The sequence below is a fragment of the Chionomys nivalis genome, chromosome 22, assembly GCF_950005125.1.
Source record: "Chionomys nivalis chromosome 22, mChiNiv1.1, whole genome shotgun sequence".
NCBI lineage: Eukaryota > Metazoa > Chordata > Mammalia > Rodentia > Cricetidae > Chionomys > Chionomys nivalis.
Genome location: NC_080107.1, coordinates 53,407,822 through 53,427,970, shown reverse-complemented (window position 1 = coordinate 53,427,970; position 20,149 = coordinate 53,407,822). Strand labels below are relative to the sequence as shown.

Genomic DNA, 20,149 nt, shown 5'->3' with positions numbered 1-20,149 from the left:
ATGTACTTTCCAGAAATGCTGGAGGTTTTAAACGGCCTTTTCTCAATTTGCATTTTAAAATAAGGTAATGTAATTTTAAATTTTCTTACTGTAAATTGTTCTTAACCCATCCTCACCTGTTAGTCACTATTCTGAAATACAATATAAAATAGCATCTGATTTAGAGGACATATTGTTTGAAGTTTAAAATATAAATATTTCATAGCATTTCACAAAACACCATGACGCTGAGGTATTCTGCCACCTGAGCATGCTTAAGCACCACTGAACTAATAATTTGCAACTTATATTCCTGCTAAAGTGCTCTCTCCTGTGCAATGTGAAACTTTTCCTATAAGGAAGTCAGACCAAGGTGGAAAGGCCAGACCAATTTGCCCAAGAAAATACTAAGAAGTGGGCCATGAGAACACCATAAATTTCTTCCTCCTTAATTCCAAGCCCTAACTACCTATCCTGTAGGTCAACCAACAGACAAGTAGACAGAAGCAACTTTCAGTGATGAGTGAACAGAGGCTGGTTTTATATTCCAGTCACAGCAATCAAGATAACCTGGACTGCTTTTTCCAGTTAGGCCAGTGTTCTAGATCACCATTCTCTGCTGATCCCCAGTATTTACTATTTACTGCAGAGATACAGCCTAACAATGCAAGCCTTAAAAGAAGGAAGGAGGGAAGGAGGGAGGGGGAAGGAGAGGGAGAGAGGGAGAGAGGGAGAGAGGGAGAGAGGGAGAGAGAGAGAGAGAGAGAGAGAGAGAGAGAGAGAGAGAGAGAGAGAGAGAGAATGAGAACACATATTAGAGAATTGCTAAAGTCAAATGACTTGAGGATTATCAGTCACATGGAGCTATCACAAACATAAACTGAGGGAGTCAAATTTGTGTACAGATTCCTGATTTAATGTTCTTAAAAATAAAACTCGGGGTTGGATATGAGGGTGCATACCTTTAGTCCCAGGACTTAGAAAGCAGAGGGAGGTGGATGTCTGGTGTGGGAGGTTCTTCTGTCTGTGTGTTGCTTTTATTGGTTAATGAATAAAGAACTGGTTTGAGCCTATGGCAAGGAAGAACAGAACTAGGCAGGGAAAGGTAGGCAGTATGCTGGGAGAAAAAAAGGTGGAGTCAGATGGATGCCCCAAAGGTACAGAATGTGGGGATTAAAGGCATGGGCCACTATGACCAGGCTCACACAAGCACCATTTCAAGTTTGGAAAAAAGGGGATAAAAGCAAATAATGTCAGAATAAAAAAAAAAAAAAAAAAAAAAGATGGTGACGAATAAAGAATCTAAGAAGAGGGAAACGAAGGGAAGAATACTATCCTATGAAACAAGTACCCAAAGTTGATGCCAGACTTTCCTGTCTCGCACAAATAAATTAAATATAGATCTGAAGCTAGTAAAAAAGGTAGGTAAGCATAATGTTAAATTCTGGATGAACTGTAACAAAGTTCACCAGACCCTAATGTTAACATTCTTCTCCAAACAAGAAGAAAATATTCTAACGCCCTAGTAGAATTAAGTTCTTCTATTTAAATATTCACAACAAATATTCTATTTCTGGAGTTAACACAGGGAAGAAGTACTGAGAACATGGCTCTGATCATACATCAAAATTTAAAGGATCATGGCACATGCCTATAATTTCAGCATTCGGGAGGAAGAGGCAGGAAGGAAGATTATAAATACAGGGCCAGCCTTGGCTACATAAGTGAAATCCTGTCTCTAAACACCAAAACAAATGAATACATTTTCTTAAAATTAATTTATCACATAAAGTAAAAGTCTAGTTTAGAAAAGGTAGAACAGCAAGCCTGGGTAAATTCTTCTCCCTGTCTTACAAAGTACTGAGTCAAGAGATGCTGCTAAAAGTTAGTGAAACAATAAAGAGGTTCTAAGCATAATTAACCAATACCATAATTAACATAATATAAATATAGAAAACCATGAACAAAGGCTGGGAATGATATGGTTCTTAAAGGTGTTTGGTTCAATCCCTAGAACTAAAGAGTTTCAGGGAAACACAAAAGAAAGAAAACATAAAGAGGAAAGCACTATAAAGACATTCAATTTTCATTTTAGGGAATCAGTAATTACTGTTTAATTAACAGAAAGAGTTATCTAGGATTATGGGTGAATCAAAAGAAATAAAAATAAGACCAGCTAACAGTGTTTGTCGCCAAATAGCACTAGAAAAAAGCAGGGTAGAGGGCTTATTGTTCTTCATGCAATTGATTTGGTTTGTAACCGTGTACTTAAAACTTTGATTGTTAAAAATTTTGAGACAGAGTCTCATGCTGTACCAGTAAACCTCAAACTATGTAACAGAGGATGACCTTGAATTTCTGGTCTTCCTGCCTTAATCTGAGTACTAGGATTTCAGAGAAGCATCACGGAACCTGGTTTATACCACAATGACGATCAAATCCACGGCTTTCTGCGCTAGTCAAGCACTCTACTGAGTTATATCCTAGTCCAATCAAAACACTTTTTAAGGTCTGACAAACACATTCTGCTGACAAAGCTGTAAGGTTAACGGCACTCTCCTGTGACAGTGTGAGCGGACACAAATCACATGGAAAAGACTACCTAGGAAAATTACAGATTTACTTTTTGGGAATCAAACCAAAAGTTTTGGACATGCTAGCTAAGTTTCACCAATGAGCTACAATATCCCCAGCTCCAAACTTACTATCTGACCCACTATTCCATCCTAAAAAGTACAATATTTATACACACATACATGATATATATATCATGTATGTGTGTATTTATTTTTGCAAGATTTGTAGCTTGCATCTGTATGAGACAGGCTGAAAAAAACCATGGTCTAAGCCGGGCGGTGGTGGCGCACGCCTTTAATCCCAGCACTCGGGAGGCAGAGGCAGGCGGATCTCTGTGAGTTCGAGACCAGCCTGGTCTACAAGAGCTAGTTCCAGGACAGGCTCCAAAACCACAGAGAAACCCTGTCTCGAAAAACCCAAAAAAAACCCCATGGTCTATCTAATGAATGGAATATTATGCTGTTTACAGAAAAAGAAGGGTGGTTTCTACACATTGCTAAGAGTCATCTCTTTTCTGAATGAGTCAAAGGGAGAAGTAAGCTGAGACTGTTCCTATTTATTTGAAGGCCTGGCATGAAGATCCATGAATATACTACCTATTTGCCTTTCTTCTTCACTTTTACCAGAATGACAAATTAAAGTCTAAAATCAAACTGGTTACCTACAGAGAACAGAAGGAAGGGAAACAGAGGAGGGATATGGAACTTCTATGAATATACCTGTTCTGTAGATTTGTCTTTGAAACTATATTATGTACAATGATAAAACAAATTGTCTTTTAAAAGGAATTCCAGCCGGGCGGTGGTGGCGCACACCTTTAATCCCAGCACTTGGGAGGCAGAGGCAGGCAGATCTCTGTAAGTTCGAGACCAGCCTGGTCTACAAGAGCTAGTTCCAGGACAGGCTCCAAAACCACAGAGAAACCCTGTCTCAAAAAACCAAAAAAAAAAAAAAAAAAAAAAAAAAAAAAAGGAACTCCAGCAGTTCCTTCTAGAGCTGCAGCGTGTGGCTCTTTTAGGTCTGCCTTTCCACCCCAGAGAAACTTAACTTTGTCTTTATCTTCTTTCTTTTTCTAATAGTAACCACAGTCTCTTACATTCTTTTTTCTCTGAAGCTACTTACTCCCACTTCTTCCATGTGGTAGCTTACAAGCATGGTTTTGTCTTCCTTTTCTCCATCTTCTTCCTGGGGCAGGTTCTGAGATTTACAGGTTGCCTGCCCTAGGGTTGTTCTTTTAAACTCTAATAAAATTGTCCTTGAGCTTAAAAAGTTAAAAAAGCAACTTCTCAAAAGATTAAAACTACTTTTGTGGAGACACAACCACAAAGAAATTATTTCTATTTGTTTTAAAAGAATAATTTGACTATACATTTTTTATGAGATATGCCCCCATGAACCAAAACAAACAAACAAAAAACTCTACCAAATTAAATAATGAGTCTTCAAGATGGCTCAAATGGGTAAAAGCACTTTCTGAGCACTCTATATAAACCCCGGACACAGTGGCTGCATCTGTAATCACAGCTACAGTATTCACAGAGTCAAACAGGAAGCAGCAACAGAATTGGCTGAAGCTCAGTGCAGTGGCAGAAAGAACTAGAGAGATCCTGCTCAAAAACAAGATGGAAAAAGAGAACCAATTCCCAAGGTTTTCTCTGACCTCTACATGTGCACCTTGGTACATGAGTGTCCTCACTTTCTTTCACTTTCTTTCACTTTCTCCCTCTTCCCACTGATATGTGGGGATGGGGGGATAAAAATAAATCTATAATAATAGTCTTGAGAAACTGCTCAGTGATTAAGAGCTCTTGTAGGCTCATAGGATCCAAATTCAGCACCCATACTGAACAGTTTACAAGCACCTGTAATGCCAGTTCCAAGGGAGATAGCTCAGCAGGTAAATATACATGTTTTACATCATTAGCCTGATGATGACCTGAATTCAATCCCTGAAACCTACATAAAGGCAGAAAATGTTTAACTCTACAAAGTTTTCCTCTGACCTCCACATGCACACCGTAGCACACACTCATGTACATACAGCATATGCACAACAATAATAAATAGTATTAAGATAATAATAAATATTTCAGTAGTCCTACTGCTAGAGGCAATGCTAGGACTGCTACGGAGTAGCCTGGGCATTACAGAAAAAGCCAAAGAGTTGCTAGAAATCTGGTACTCGAGCACAGTATGGGAGACTGAGATGTAAAGGTGATGGAGGTAAATAAATGAGAAAGATCGTATGAACACAGCAAACAATTTCACATTTCTACTGTTGCGTTACAGCGGGTCTCACCATGTAGCTCAGACTAGCCAGGAACTCACAATCCTTCTGCCTCAGCCTTTCAAGAGCTGGGCAAAAAGGTGTGCAGCACCATGTCCAGAAATACTTAAGCGTACACACACACAAACACACACACTCTCTCTCTCCAGACCCCCACCCAGTTTTGACCTCTGGAAAACCCAGAAATGACTGTCACAATAGCAAACCTTCCCACACTGAAAAACAAAACTAAAACCCAGACCAAGATTAGTAAGGTCATTTCCCGCCATAAGCAAGCAAGTCTCCCAAGAGAAATGGTGGAATACAGGTCAGGAGTAAGAAACACTTAAATGATCCTAGAACAGCTTATGGCAAAAAGGAAAAAAAAAATTTTAGAAACTCATAAGACCCTGGCAAAAGGACTTCAAGACTCCAAGGAAAAACAACAAAAAGGGAAGAAGGGTTACAAATTTAACAGATGACGACATGACAGAAACAGAGTACGACATTTGACCACCCTAACCAGGGACAGAAGGAGAGAGAGAACCGGATACTTATCATGAGCCGCCTGGTAGAAGCAGCTCTTACCACTTAAGTATTCTTGCCAAGAAAATAAACTTGAATCTCATCAAATCACTCGTTCTAATTACTAAGTTAGAGAAATATAAAAGAGGAACATATTAAATAAACCATGAGGATGCAATGAAAATTACATAGAAGCAATAGTCAATTTCTTTAATAAATAAATTGCAGAGTCAGGAATGGTGGCACACCTTTAATCCCAGCACTTGGGAAGCAGAGGCAGGCAGATCTCTGTGAACTTGGGGCCAGACTGGTCTACACAGTGAGTTCCAGGACAGCCAGGGCTTTGTAGAGAGACACTGTGGAAAGAAAGAAAGAGAAACAAAGAAACAAAGAAACAAACAAAGAAAGAGAGAGAGAGAAGAAAAGAAAGAAAAAGAAAGGAAAGAAAGAAAGAGAGAGAAAGAAAGAAAAGAGATACACAACCAGATAAAGTATATAAAATCAGTATATTCAAATCTTTTTTAAAATGGGAGGAGTAGCAAGACTTGCCACCCGAACAAGCTTGAGCCCTGAGTTCCATCCCCAGAACCCACAGATGCAAGGAGAGAACCAACTCCACAAAGGTGTCCTCTGACCTCCACACACACACCATATGAACCATGGTGAATCCACATATCATACATTAGTAATAAATAAAACTGAAACATTTTCATAAGCAAAAAAACCATAAAATGATAAACAGATATTTAATAATACTTTTTAAAAAAACACTTGTAAAATTTTTAGTTGTGGCATCATTGTTTTAAAAAGATCTTTTAGCTCTTTCAGTGACAGGGAAATATTTACAAATGAAATGTGTTTTTTGGAATTTGATTCAGAATAATCCAGGGCACTGGGAGGTGGAAGAGGTGGAACTATAAATGAGACTTAAATCCACAAATTACCAGATTGAAACTGAGCGATGAGAGTGATCTGGGGACTTACTATGCTGCTCTAATTTTACAGATGTGTATTTTCCAACATAAAATCATTTTAAAACTCTAAGCACCATGGAAAATGACTGAACAGTGATACCAGCTAAAACAAAGTATAAATTACTGATTTAAGGTTTTTAGAAAATGGGATAAAAATGTTCAGTATTTATAGGAACATAAAATGTTTAAGTGTTGCAATTCTGATTATTTACAAGTTCACCTGATCTCTTAGTAGACTACACGCTTTCCTTTCTCCCCAGCCAGCAAGAGGAATAATGATTTTCAGTCATCCGAATCTCCAGGCCTCAAATAAATCCAGTAAAATATACCACATATCTGAACTGTCTCACTAAAGGAAGCAAATACGTTTAAAAAATAAATAAACTACATCACATATTTACTTGCATTCTTTTGACCTTTTTAAACTTCAGGTTTTCAGATGACAGCATGCTTTATCCTCAACAAGCAATACTCGTGATAGCTGTCATTTACTAAACAATCACATCACATCTCTGCTGAGGACTCAACCAGAGACCACACACACACACAAGCGCAAGCACCTGTGAACGCTCTCAGGGCTGGGGGAGAGACTCAATTTAGCACTGAGAATACTGCAAATAAATTTTAAGCTGGTTATGTCATGTAGATCTTTGTGAGGGCAGGCTGATGGTTCAGCACCATATCACCCCATTCCAGCTTCTCACACCCCTTGGATTAGACTCAAACAGCATCTTCTCTAGATTGGTTTCCTTCCTCCCATATACTCATGAGACCCTAAGCAAGATCAATGCAACATCGCTGTAATCTTTCCTGTGGTTTACACATCAAAAGGTGTTTCTTTCTGTTGCTCTATTTTTCTAAATCTGCCATGGACATATTTTCATCTTGAAGTTGGAACCAGTTCACTTTAAGTCTTACCTGTCTACTAGAGTTCATACCTTCATTGTGTAGCTCTTAAAGACTCCTTCCTTTCTCTGATCTGTGGTGGCACACACCTTTAATCCCAGCAACTGGGAAGTAGAAGTAGGTGGATTTCCAAGTTAGGTCTACAGAGTTTCTGGACAGTGAGGACTACATAAAGAAATCTTGTCTCAAAAAAAAAAAAAAATCCTTTTTCACTGCAGACCAAAACACCTTCTCCCAATTGTAACTTTTCACTTGTCTTCAGAAATGCAAACACATCATGCACCCCATATAAAATATAATGTGGCTAAGGGCTAAGTTTGCTAGAGCATCTTCACCCTCTCTGGGGTCCACAGCCTCCTGTCACATCTACCTAAAATCTAAAATCTCTCTGCAATCCATTCCTTTTCTTTACAGTGCCAAGACTTCAGATCAGGCCTTCATCTTCTGCAACATAAACTATGTATAGTTCCAAAACCCATCAGTCTTCCTACTGCTTGGTCACTGCTCTCTAACCTGCTGCTGCTGGTCTACCTAAAAGTCCCAGAAAGATCCCATCATAGCACTCACTGAACTCTTCAATGGCACGATCCTATGTTTTGTTCAAGTCCACATCCTGTAATGTGTGTACGTGTGTGTGTGTGTGCGTGTACTTCCTGTATCTCAGCTACACTTCTTATCTCCCTCTGACTTTTGCAAAGATCTATCTAGAATGCCTTTGTTCATGACAGCTGCTGATTTGTATTTAACAGAACATTCTAAATAGTATATAACCAACATACAAATTCTTGAAATGTCACCTGTCTTTTCAACAGAAACAAATACATTTTGAAGATTTTTTTTCTTTCCTTTGGGACACTCTTTTCTTTAAAAAAAAAAATTGTTTTCAGCAGAGTGTGGTAGTACTCAAGAGGCAGAAGCAGGTAGATCTCTGAGTTGGAGGCTAGCCTGGTCTACAAAATGAGTTCCAGAACAGTCATGACTATAGAGAAACCCTGTCTCAAAAAACAAAACTACAACAACAAAAATCTGGTTTCTTCTCAAGTCTTAAATGCACTAATGAAAATATAATCTGAGAAATGTGTTGTTGGTGAATTTTATTATTTGAACATCACAGACTATAGATCTTTATGGGACCATCAATTGTGCATCAGATCCATCATGTTCTTACGTGGCACAACTGTACTTGGAATGAATGGGTATTAATTCAGTAAGAATAAAGGAGATCAACTTTGTTTTATTTGTTTCTTTCTTATTTATCTTTCCATTTCCCAACAAAGTTCTCCTAAGCAAAAAAGGTGTTGCAAATCCAGGGATTAGTTCCCAGAGGCCATGAAAAAAAGGTTAACTTTTGAAACTGCAACCAGAATTCCAGCCTGAATAAAAACATTTACCTTCCCTGTTTCAACCTTTCTGTCATACCACACTTTCCAAAGTAGACTGCAAAGGCTAAGACTAGAAGCAAAGAGTAGCACTAGCACATTGTTCAGAAAATTCATGAAAATTCAACAGGATGATCCAGGACTCCTGCAACAGAAAGCCCAAACTCTAAGGTTTTTCTCCCATCATCCTAGGTTCTTCTACAGTCTGCTGGGTCTGGCATGGAATCACTATGCTGGAAAGGGAAGAGACACAAAGAAAAGTCACATCTTAGCCTCTAGTGTCATCCCAGAGCAGGGTGTTTGTGCTTTATAAGTCACAAGAAGCAGCAAGTCTGCCTTGCACTTCGTAATGGGATCCCTTAAGGAACAGACCACACAGAGACCAGAGCAGAGCTATGTGAACCAAACTGCCCACCCGTGCTCATGGAGGCAGCCTCACTCTCTCTACTCAGTGGGACATACATACACAGAGAAACATGAAAAGTAGCCATGGTCTAGATAGGAAGAGGTTCAATGGGAGAAGAAAAGGAAATGGTGAGAAACAGGATCATGTACATCTATGAAAGTTTTCCAAAATATAATTTTTAAAAAGAAGCAAGGCTGCTTCTCTGTACTTGACAATGAGATGAGCTATGTCCACCTGCAAACCATAGAACTTCCATTACTATTCCTTTGAGAACTCCCTCCTTTTTTCAAGACTCCCCTTTCTTTCAATTCAAACCTCAACCTCTTCTGAGAAGCCTATCCTTCTATTTTGATCCTAAGTTTTCACAGATTTCATTTGTACTAAATCAGCGTCCCATGAAGATACCAATTTACATCAAGTGGCACATCTGCTTTAGAAATTATTTTAAGAGCGACCAAATAATATCTAGCAATTCATTCATGTGTACTCACAAGAGATGAAAGACAGGCTCACACTAAATGTTTATGAATAATATTTCACAGTGGAAAGTAGAAACAACCCAAACATCTAACAACTGATGAAGAAGGAATAAAATGTACACAATATAAAGCACAATAAAAATACAAGACTCACAAAAATATCCTTAAAACCATTATGCAAAGGAACAGTAACTAGATACACCACGGGTTATATATTATATCATATGTATGACATAATAGGTAAATCTATAGTAACTGAAATTAGATTGATTGTCTAGGGTTAAAAGTTTGGAAGAATTGGGAGTGACTGCTAACAGTTTCTTTCTAAGGTAATAAAATGCTACAGAATTAGACCATGATGGTCACTCATGACTCTGTAGACATACTTAAAAACATTTACTTGAAAAGATTTTATAAGACCAGGGGAGGTGCTACACACTTTTAATTCCAGCACTAGGATGCAGATGCACGTGGACATCTGTGAGTTCAAGGCTAGCCTGATAGAGAATTGCACGCCAGACGAGAGCACATGGAGACCCTGTCTCAAAAATAAACATTATAGTATGTGAATTCCATTTTAAGAAAGCAGCTTTGAGCTGGGCGATAGAGCATGTCCTTAATTCAAGCACTTGGGAGGCAGAGGCAGGTAGATCTCTATGAGTTTGAGGTCAGCCTGGTCTACAGAGTTCCAGGACAGGCTTCAAAGCTACACAGAGAATCCCTGTCTTAAAAAAAAAAAAAAAAAAACATTATCGTCATGCACAAAACTCAAGTCCAAAGGGATCAAAGACCTCAACATAAAACCAACACTGAACCTCATAGAAGAGAAAATGGGAAGTACACTTGAACACATTGGCACAGGAGATCACTTCCTAAATATAACACCAGTAGCACAGAAACTAAGAGAAACAATTAATAAATGGGACCTTCTGAAATTGAGAAGCTTCTGTAAAGCAAAGGACATGGTCAAGAAGACAAATAGGAAACCTACAGAATGGGAAAAAATCCTCACTAACCCCACATCAGACAGAAGTCTGATCTCCAAAACATACAAAGAACTCAAGAAATTGGTCATCTAAAGAACAAATAACCCAACTAAAAAAAAATGGAGTACAGACCTAAACAGAGAACTCTCAACCAATGAATCTCAAATGGCTGAAAGACACTTAAGGAAATGCTTAACATCCTTAGCCATCAGAGAAGTGCAAATCAAAACAACTGAGATTCCATCTTATACCTGTCAGAATGGCCAAGATCAAAAAAACTGATGACAACTTATGCTGGAGAGGATGTGGGGTAAAGGGAACACTTCTGCATTGCTGGTGGGAATGCAAACTGGTACAGCCGCTTTGGATATCAGTATGGCGATTTCTCAGAAAATTAGGAAACAAGCTACCTCAAGACGCAGCAATACCACTTTTGGGTATACACCCAAAGGATGTTCAACCATACTACAAAGACATGTGCTCAACTATGGTCATAGCAGCATTGTTTGTCACAGCCAGAACCTGGAAAAAACCTAAATGCCCCTCGACGGAAGAATGGATAAGGAAAAGGTGGCACATTTACACCATGGAGTACTACTCAGTGGAAAAAAAAATGACATCTTGAAATTTGCAGGCAAATGGATGGATTTAGAAAACATCATATTGAGTAAGGTAACCAAGACACAGAAAAATAAATATAAATGTACTTATCCATAAGTGGCTTTTAGACATAAAGCAAAGAAAAACTAGTCTACAGTTCACAATCCCAGAGAACCTAAACAACAGAAAGGACTCTAAGAGAGGCAGACATGGATCTAATCTACATGGGAGGTATAAAAAGACAAGCTCTCCTGAGTAAATTGGGAGCATGGGGATCATGGGAGAGGGTAGGAGGGGAAGGAAGAAGAAGCGGAAGGGAGGGGAGCAGAGAAAAATATATAGCTCAATAAAAACAATTTAAAAACAAACAAATAAATAAGCAAGCAGTTTTGAGATTCCAAAGACCTACAAGGTCCAACTTAAGCATGCACTAGCACTAACCCCACCTGAATCCTTTTTCACATCATCACTTCACTTCCTAAAATCTTCCCCAGGGTTCATTTGCTTTGCCTTCTGCTTGAAATAATCTTACCTAAATTTGACATGACTAATACCTCTTTATCCTTTAATTCTAAGTTCAAACATCATCTCTACAGTGAGGCCAGCCCCCACCACTCTATCCAAAATAGGATATCTACTTAGTATCGTCATCTCTTCAGCATCTTGCTTGCTTCATAACACAACTACATAACTTTATGTGAATTTACTCAATTTATCAATCAGGTCCACCAGACTGTTAGTACCACAAAAATAAGAATCATCTATTATCCCCCACTATAATCCCTGATATCTATCACAGTTTCTCACATTTAAGTAATATTTTGATATCCCCAATATTCCTATCCTCATGCATACTTCTCCCTTGGTTAATATCACCACTGTCACCACCATCACTACTCTTACCCCTTTAGGGCTCTCCTTCATCCTGCAATTAAAACACTCTCTCCCTAAAGCCTTCTCTTGACACTCTGTCCCGCCCCAGGGTAGCCAGTCTCACCTTCACTCCAGCACCTAGTCATTACTGGCAGCCCTACCACTATAGCAATTATATTGGATTATGACTAGGATTTGGGGGGAGAAGGCAGAGCGCTTTCATTTTGTAGTTGTCTACTACTTTAGAAAGCCTTAGCACAAAAGAAAAATCTTTTCACTTTTGTACCCCTAGTACTTGCATACTATCAGGCACAGTACCACTATAATTGATAACAGCTAACATTTATTAAGTGTTTAATGTGTGCTTGACACATCTTGGTTCTAAAGTAAGAGGGTAAATGAATTAATGGATTCCTCCAATACCAACCTCAAGGAGGTCAGTTCAATGGGGACAGCAGAATAACATATGGGCTAATGCAAACACCACAAGGCCAAAGGTGTTGGCCTACCCTGTACCTATGCCTTCAAATCTTAAAGTATGCTTTTCTCAGAGTCCATTAATGTTAGGTTTCTTCAAACTCACTTAAAATACTTCCTTCCATTACTTACAACCCACTTCCTGTACTTGGTGCCTGGAAGCAATTTCTAGGATGTCACCACAAGCAATATAAAACTGTCTCACCGTTTCCTGCTGTGCATCTGCATTATCAGTTAAACTGCCCCATACTGACCACATTCCAGTCCACTGGGATCACTCAAACACTAAATAAGATTTAAACATATCTGTCCAAGAATGTCAGTTACACTGCTCTTTTATGCCTCTAGAAAAATACCTGCTTGGCTGACAGTTTAGGTCTCCAGTGAACTACCTAAATACTGGTGACCTCTTTTTGTCACTTGCATCTGACCTTAAGCCTATGGACTTCCACTCTCTCACATGAAAACAATGGTTAATAAGGGTTTTATGAAATGATTCACATTAAACATTACCATGGTGCCCAACAGAGACTGCTCCAGAAGCCTCAGCTTGCCAAGTCTCAACAACAGTAACATACATGCTTTATCACTGATCTAAACTCTAGTTTCACAATTACAGACAGTATGGTTTTTTTAATCAACTTTTATTTTTTAATATTGTGATACTGTTAAGTCCTGCTCTCCATATGAACATTAAAAGTTTGTTTTCTGTTACCTGAAACATGTCTTTCTCTGATATTTCTGGCATAAAATACATCTGATATTCTTAATCACTTGATAAGAAGATGTGGAACAATCACTTAAGTCCCTAATATGGGCCTGGAAATCACATTGACCCTGTGTTTACTGTTCATAGTGATCCTGCAGGTCCCTTCTCCCCTAGGAAAATCCAGATTCACAGATATACTGTTTCACAGTCAGCATGAAAAAGAGTTGGAACTTGCCAGGTGGTAGTAATGCACGCCTTTAATCCCAGCACTTGGGAGGCAGAGGCAGGTGGATCTCTGTGAGTTCGAGTCCAGCCTGGTCTACAAATCGAGTTCCAGGACAGCCAGGATGGTTACACAGAGAAACCCTGTCTTGAAAAAACAAAAAGGGTGGGGGGTGGGGCGGTGGGCTGGAATTTGAACCTAGATCTGACGTACACTGTCCTTGTAATGGCACAAGGTATCAGAGATAAAGAAAATACAGATTGCTTCGGGGAGTCTAGAGATTGCTCAGTCTGCCCCCACTCTCCTATCTACCCACTTACTTGTGGGGCCTGCACACTCAGCTTCCACCTCAGTCAGGTGAACACCTTGATCTGCAGGACAGAACAGAGAGTAGCAACCAAGGCCATTTTCTCCAACGACCTAAACTGACTGTTCTCTCACCACCTGCCCATCCATACTCCTAACTGTGGACAGAATGGCACAACTCATTGTAAATCCTAACTACTTTTCATAACTTCTATATTCATACTCTTTCGATCTCACCACGGGTTAACATATTTCCCAGCCTTTTTTCTTTTTCTTTTAACCACTGAGCAGTCAACTTTGAGGATCAATATGGCCATTCTTCATACTAATTTCACACTTAATGCAATTTCATGCCTTGATAAATTCCCTTACTCTAATGCTCCCATATTACAGTGATATATTCCACAAAACATGCTTAGGAAACATACTTGTCAATGAGTTCCTGTCAAGAGCATGAGCACATGACAGCTAGTCAAGTGAACTTCTGCTTGTCTATTTTAGTGTTCACTAGAACATTTGATGCAGTTGGGCAAATCTCTAACTCTGGAACAAGAAAGGTAACTATCACTACACTCTCTCTGCAACTCTGAGGTGACTCTGTGCAAAGTATTTCTATGAGCTATTGACATCCAAGTTTACAGCTCTTACCTGGGAACTAGAATTTGGCTTGGAATGCCTTTTAATACCAACGGTTCACAGACCACATCATTTTACCTCCCCAGATTCTCGGATTCCTGTTTGGGTTATGTTCTAACCCCTTCCTCCCTTCTCTATAAAAACAAAACTCATTTTATACCTCCACATTAATTTTCTAAGCAAACTTTTCTAATTTCATTCAGCAATTGTCATAGGGCTTTTAAACACAGACTAGACACCTTTGGTAAATGAGAAACCTAACTGCTGAAGAGACTGAACAGTCGGGCAAGGGTCACACTGCATGGGCATACCAGGACATGAGACGCAATATTTGAATAATTATTAGATTTTTGTCCATGAGGCCCTTCCTCTTCCAAACTTCCCTTGTATAATTCTCAAAATGCTGAAATAAACACATTTAACCGACTTTCCTGTAAGAGATTTATGGTTTCTTGTGAATGCTGTTTTCTCGAAAAGCCTATGCTGTCAACTTTCTTTGTAAATGTCCCTAAGCAATAGAGAAAAAGTGAACATTTGCTAATGATTAGAGAGAGATAAAACATCTGGGGCTGGAGAAGGGCGTGACCAGAAGAGGTCTTGGCTGTGAGGGGAGATACAATCCTAAGTAACACACCCAAATTGGACCACATAAAAATTGCACTTTCCAAAGTCAACTTCCAAGTCTAGGAGGAAGCCAACAATGTTTCAATGGGTTCTGAAGTTACAAGTATCAACAATCTCACCAGAAAAGGAAGCCTCAAACAGGGCTTTGCCAGATTGGGTTACAAAACCTTTTCAAAATCAGGTACTCAGTTATAACCCAAAGACATCTTCCTTCATAGCCCTTGCTTGTGCGGAAACTCAAGAGGAAGAAATGGGAAAAGGCCTTCCTCTACAGGCCATCCAGCCCTTAAATCTACCAGGGCGCCCCCTCCTTCTAAGAACCTCACACCACTTCTGTAATGGTTGCAGGCCTCAAGCAGTCAAGTTTCAACCTCTCAGAACCTGCCAACTCTCAGGGTCGCCCCAAACACACCCAGGTGGGAACTTAATTCCGGAAACCTCTTTCCTCCCAGGAGCTGTACGACCGTTTTCTGGGGTACATACCGCTGAGGGAGCCTCCTCGTCATGTCAGCGGTTCCCTCTCTCAGGTGAGGAGAGGACATCTCATCACCCGCGACCCTCCACCGCGCACGCACCCCATCCCTGAGCCTCCCGCATCCCCATGGCAACCATCCCCCTCCCTGCTTGACGCGTCCACGCGGGGCGCCCCTCACGTCCCGGCAACAAGTCCCCCAGCGCGGCCCGCGGCCTGCAGCTCGAGCCCGGCCTCGCCACCCCAGCGCCCGGCCCTGCCCGGCTCCGCCCGGCGGCACTCACTTGATCCTGGAACCCATGGTCCCGGGGCCTCCTCATGGACCGGCGGCCCCGCTCGGCGCTTCGCTGGCCGACCGGCCTCCCTCCGGCGCTCTCTCCGCCCCTTCCTCCCTTTCCTCAGGCAGGAGCCCGCCCGCTCGAGGGTGGCTCCCTCGCTGCCGCTGCTGCCGCCGCCTCCCGGGGTCAAAGAACTCGCTCTAGCCCAGAGAACGCCATGGTCGCCGGCGCGCGTACTCCGAGCGCGCCACCCACACAGTCTCTCACACCGCCGCCCCCTCCCGCCCGCGCAGCAGGCCGCGAGGGCTACTGGGAAGTGTAGTCCGTTCGCGTGGGTCCTCACTAGAAAGAGAAATAGAGATTTCTGTCCCACTGCTCTCTGGCAGAATCCACACAAAACGCCCTGAAGAAACTTCCATGGTGACCCCTGAAGAAGCCTTTATCCACGCCAATGTGGAGTCCTCTTGCCAGGCCAAAACTTGGGGTGTCTGAATTTGAGGGAGGCATTTGTCCTTCCCTCACATATGCTTTAACTCAGGAATCCACAGCGACTCCACTTTCACTAAGTAAGATTTCGGGGTTATTGGCTCCTGACTTCGAAGAAAGAAGTCTACGGATCATGGAGGTTTCCCTGTAAAGAGTTTTTAAACATCCATACAGTACGAGCTTGAAAGAAAACAGAGCCTGCCTGTCCCAGGAAACAGGGTACCATCTAGCTGCCTGCCAGGTGCTGTGGATGAGTTAGAGGTTTCCAAGTTTCCTATAACTTCTAGACAAAGATAAGATATATCAAGCAACCAGAACTCTCCTGGTATTCCTGGCCTCCAGCAAGGACATAATAGGAAGTTCCTCTCTCCTTAACCTGGCCTGTTTCTATCTTCTGTTCTGTTTATCCCCACCTAGCAGCTTTGGCATAGACACGGTGTTTCCCCTCAGACCTATACCGTCCTGTGAATTCCATATAGATCTTATCTGTCACACCATCTACTTCATGCCCTGGTTTTCTCTTAACCTTTCCTATTCAGACCCATAACTCAGACCTACAGGAAATCCACCTGGAAAGGTTATAGGACTTGTGATGATTAATATTCTCAACTTGACAGGATCTAGAATCATACTTTGAGAATTCCTTCCCTGGGGCCATGAAACCAATGTCTACCCCCTTCTTAGAAGGTCCCAATAACAAACCAGTGTGTAAGTCCACCAAAGTTCAACCTGGGGAACCAATGAGTTCTTTGGACTGACTTATAAAACATGAGTGAGGGTCGCTTGCTGGAATAAGCTGCACTAGGAAGTGTGAGAGATAGCTTTCCTGTAGACATATATATAATTTTCTTTAGATAACTCCTATAGTCTACTACAGTCTGTGCACTGCAACGCTGCCCCCAGAGGCCCAGTGCATACAAATGGCTGAGAGGAGCAGGTGAGTTCTCTGCTGTGAGGCCGGTGGCCCTCCCAGCCCTCCAACTCTGAGGAACTGCTAACAGTCATCAGGCCTGCTCTTGATCGTTTGCAAGGAGGCATAGCTGATGTGAAGATGGAAGCTATTTTGCTGGGGAGACCAGGTTCTACAACCAATCAGTGGAGTGAGAAAGCTCTGGGAATATGAGGGTGCTCCCAGATTTGTTTAATTCAGGAGGATGATCCTATTCCGTGGAGTGAATTCAAAGGAAAAGGGAAGCTACAGGGCAGCTTTTGTCTCTCTCTGCTCCCTGACTGTGGATTTCTTGTGAGCAGCTGCCTCATGCTCCTGCTGCCATGCCTTCCCCACCATGTTATACTGCACCCTCAAACTGCCAGCCAAATCAAACCTTTCCTAAATTGGTGGTGATTTTGGTTTCTTTTTTTTTTTTTTAAATTTATTTATTTGTTATGTATACAGTAGTCTATCTGTGTGTATGCCTGCAGTCAAGAAGAGGGCACCAGATCTTATTACAGATGGTTGTGAGCCACCATATGGTTGCTGGGAATTGAACTCAGGACCTTTGGAAGAGCAGGCAATGCTCTTAACCACTGAGCCATCTCTCCAGCCCGATTTTGGTTTCTTTGTTTGTTTTGTTTTGAGACAGTGTATCACTATCCAGTCCTAGTTGGCCAGGAACCCACAGAGATCCACCTGCCTCTGCTTCCTGAGTGCTGGCACTAAAGGCATGCACCACATCTGGTGCCACCACCACATCTGGCGCCACCACCACATCTGGCGCCACCACCACATCTGGCGCTAAAGGCGTGCACCATCACATCTGGTGCTAAAGACATGCACCACCACATCTGGCCTTAAATTGCTTTTGTCACAAGAAAAGTAATACAGGATCTGTGGGGTGGCTCAGCAAAGGCCCCTGCTTCCTTTATTGGTCATTATGAAGACCCCAGTACTGAAACTTCCTCTGATCACAACAGTCCCGCCAAAAATTAATAAAAGGGAAAATATTTGAGAGCCAGCATCATCAAGCTACTACCTGTCCCTGCCAGGCCCCCGAACGACTCGCTTTCATGAACCCCAGTTCCATATCCTCTAGGCCTGGATGGACCACAAAGGAGAAAATAGTGACAGATTCATTTAGTGTTGGCATGAGTGCATGCCCTTTATGAATTAGGCACAGTATTCTCCAGGCTGGTTCATGCCAATTCTCATGATACTCCTGGGAATGTTCCCTCCCAATTTGCAAAGAGGAAACTGAGGCATATTCCCCAGGTGATACAGCTAACCACTAGTGAAGCCAAGATCCAGAATAATTCCAGACACATGACGGACCTACTCATTCTTGAGGATGACACTCTTGAACACAAGTCAGAAGATGCCAATAAGTTCACAGGGTCCCTTTTGGTACTGGGCTTTTCCTTTTTCTTCCTTGCCTCCTTCAATTTCCTCTTTTGAAATGCCATTCATCCCTTCTACCATTTTAACCCTTATTCATCCATAAAAGTGTCTCCCATTTTACACGTATCTCATCATCACTACAGTAACTTCATAGCCCTCAGCGAGGCAGGGAGGAAAGAAAACACAATGCAGAAAAACTCCTTCTTTGGAAGTTACCTCCTGTTAAAAATAAGATCTCCCTTTTGTCTATGCCTTGAGGTTGTTGAAAGTCAAAGGGTGAACTTTTTCAAATAAAAAAATAAATGAAATGTCCAAACTGCCATTTTGATTTCAAAGTCTTTGCACCCAGACAACAACACCGCCTTATAAACACCCCCAGGAGCAGTGTTCTGCTAGACAGGCGGGGCCTCCACATGTTTACTCACAGGGTTTGCTATGAAACCTCTCCAAGGAACAGCTGTTATCAAGATCTTCTCTAGAATGAGCAGTCAGTTCAAAAGCTCTGTGCAGGAGACTATAAATAAAACAAAGTTATTTGGTGGAGGGCAAAAGTTGGCTGCTTTTCAAAGAAGACTGTAGCCAACCTGGCCACAAAAATGTCTGAGTGCCTACTGGGTGGTTGTGTGTGTATGTGTATATGTGTATGTTGTGTGTTGGAAGGGGCGGCAAAAGGTGGGGTTTATGCATCTGCCCAGGTGGCCTCTAGACAACAGGGTGGTCTGGGGAAACCGCACAGAGTGGGAGTTGGGAGTCTGGCCTGTAATGCTGTTTGCAGCCCTATGAATTTAAGCAAATAATTGGGCAATCATGTTTCCCCTTCCTTCTCTGTAAAACGGGTAGAAAGGATGAGGAGGTGCTCAATTCATAAGACAGCTCGTGATATAGGAGCCAACAGTACAGGAACTTGAACCAGGCTACCTGGATTTGAATCTCACTTCGACCTCTTACAATATATGTGAACTTGGACTAGTTTTATCGAATCTCTTAATATCTTCGTTCTTTGTAAAATGAGAGTGATAATAATATCCTATAGTAAGTGACGATGAGAATTAAATTAGTGACAATAAAGTATGAAGTGACTGGCATGTAGTAAACACTCAAAAATTAAGCGCAATTTAATGTTTATTTTCATTTGTTAGTTTGCTTGATTGCATTGCTAGGAAATAAACTCAGAGTCTTATACTTACAAGCATTCTATTCCCAAGTTATACCCCTCGCCCTGACATTTGTTATTAACAGTAATAAGCATAATAAGGATTGTGAGAATAGTTCTGTTTGTAAACTGCTTACTTGGCAAGCATGAGAACTTTAGTGTGATTCGCAGGATCCATGTTTAAACAACAACAAAAAAGTACATGTCAGGCTTAAAATGTGCTGGGGAGGAAAGCTTGGCCATTTCCTAGAGCTGGATACCTTCTAGGCCATTAGAGACCATGTCTCAAAAAATGTGGATGGTGCCTGCGGAATGACATTTGAGGTCACCCTCTAGCCTACCACACACATGCACACACGCATGCATGCACGCCTTTGGACACACATGCTCACACACAGAGAAATAATAGTTCCTTTCTTGTGTTCAGGATCCCATAATTCATAACCCTCCTTTACAGTTTATATTCTGTTAGTTTCAATTCAATTCAACTGTAAAGAATA

General features: G+C 41.3%; 1 protein-coding gene across 4 annotated transcripts in view; it reads right to left on the bottom strand.

The window, feature by feature from the left end:
* The window catches only part of Dennd1a (DENN domain containing 1A), a 555,957-nt gene extending 540,044 nt beyond the window's left edge, over positions 1-15,913 (bottom strand). For all 4 annotated transcript variants that reach the window (XM_057754486.1, XM_057754484.1, XM_057754482.1 and 1 more), the window contains exon 1: positions 15,682-15,913. Coding sequence is in view for 3 of the 4 variants with exons in the window: in XM_057754484.1 (XP_057610467.1) it covers positions 15,682-15,698 (17 nt within the window). In the remaining variant the exon portion in view is untranslated. The remainder of the gene's footprint in view (positions 1-15,681) is intronic.
* Positions 15,914-20,149: the final 4,236 nt, after the last annotated feature.